At 43.7% G+C, this 1,546-nt stretch overlaps 1 protein-coding gene across 1 annotated transcript; it reads left to right on the top strand. All coding sequences in view use genetic code 11, as the record gives it.

The window, feature by feature from the left end:
- Positions 1-642: 642 nt before the first annotated feature.
- Positions 643-886, top strand: EGR_11077 (hypothetical protein; the record flags this gene model as incomplete). The annotated part of the gene is made up of 2 exons (XM_024500326.1): positions 643-726; positions 812-886. The coding sequence occupies 2 exons, from the start codon at positions 643-645 to the stop codon at positions 884-886; spliced, it is 159 nt and encodes a 52-aa protein (XP_024345257.1).
- Between the last annotated feature and the right edge of the window lie 660 nt (positions 887-1,546).

Here is a 1,546-nt window from a genome sequence, read left to right as displayed (position 1 = left end):
CTCCCCTCGTATCATACCGAACGGAATTCGTAGCTCATATACTAGGCTGGAAGTGGCTAGTAGGGGTCATTCTTCTTGCCAAAGGGAACTGACACTACTTTGGGTAAGTGGCCAGGCAATATTAAAATGGTGCTGCATTTAAGGGTGAGCATAACATGGGGACTAAATGCTAATAAAGTGCTTCATCTGCTGTAACCCATTTTATGCCTTCTGTTTCCAGGCAAGCTTCTCAAAGTGTGGATTTTGGGGTGAAAAATAGTCTAGTCTCTGTCAGCAAAGCTCAACCCGACCAGTTTAATGCGCTTTTTTGCATGAGGTGTACAAAAGAGGAATGCTGAATGGAATTAATGCCGAAGGTATCAATGCCAGTGCAGTCGGAGTTCTCTTCACTAATTGTGATTCGTGCCCATCTATCGTAATTCAACTTTTGTGACTTTGATTTGCAGCTCTCCTTTGCCACCCATCCCCCTAACGCTGTAGTGCCTGTGAATGCCCCGGAACCCGGGACAACTTTGCTTAGCCCTATGTCTTCAGTCAGAGGGTAATATCCATCCGCACAGGTTAACCTGAATGTTACATTTGTGAATGCGGTAACCTAATCCACTTTAATCGACGGGACCACTCCCCCTCTGTATACCACCTATGTTTTTTATCAATGGGACAGCTACTGGTGTTAAGGGACATGAGCTCATCTCTTCCAACTTACCCTTCATTCCCCTACTACGAGTAGACTGACTTGCTTGGGACATTCTAGCCACAGAATGCAGATCAGAGGAACGCATGTTCAGAACAAACCTCTTCCGCATCTCAGCTCGATGATGACTGTTCTGCAAAAAGCATTTCTTGTTCGCTGGACGCTTCCTACCTAGGAGGTGGATTGGGGTGAACATGCTTAACATCGTCACTACACTTTATGAGCTGCGTTCTCGGTGATCTTCTTATTGGTGGTCCACTCGTATGCCGGTACAATTTTCCAGTAACCTCTTGGGACTTTAAGTAGGACTCCAAAGAATGAATGTAATTCCCAGTGCTGCACTAGACATTTCTATAATTGCCCCAGCTCTTCTTGGATTCCGGTTGTGTGTAATCATGGACAGTGTAAAGTAGCATTTAAGGCGCAATAGTGAGAAAGTTGTAGATGAAGTTCTTTGACTAACTCTTGGTCTTGTGTTTGGCATACATCTTACACTTGTAAAGTTCTAGCTGTTTCTTTAATTTCAAATTTTGGTAACGGGCAGCTGGATGCACTAGGCCTATTCAATTTTACTCTTGAGTCCTTTAAACTATACAATTGTGGCACAATCCCACCAGAAAAATGTTTTTTTAATTCACTGGTTTGGGTTGCTAATTCGACTAAAGCACCTTGTACTGCACAAGGCATAAGATATTTTGCACTTTGCATTTACAGCTGCTATTAACCAGGCAGTGGCTTCTTCTGAGAAGGAGACCTACTACAGCTCTACAGACAGATCTCGCCACCTGATGTTCACCACATGTCCCGTCATCCATGAGAAAAGATGGATTGCGAGTATAATAAGTCATCCTA

This window comes from Echinococcus granulosus, assembly GCF_000524195.1.
Source record: "Echinococcus granulosus chromosome Unknown EG_S00366, whole genome shotgun sequence".
In the NCBI taxonomy this organism is placed as follows: domain Eukaryota; kingdom Metazoa; phylum Platyhelminthes; class Cestoda; order Cyclophyllidea; family Taeniidae; genus Echinococcus; species Echinococcus granulosus.
The sequence above is the reverse complement of the archived record's forward strand: the minus strand, read 5'-3'. Positions and strand labels throughout refer to the sequence as shown.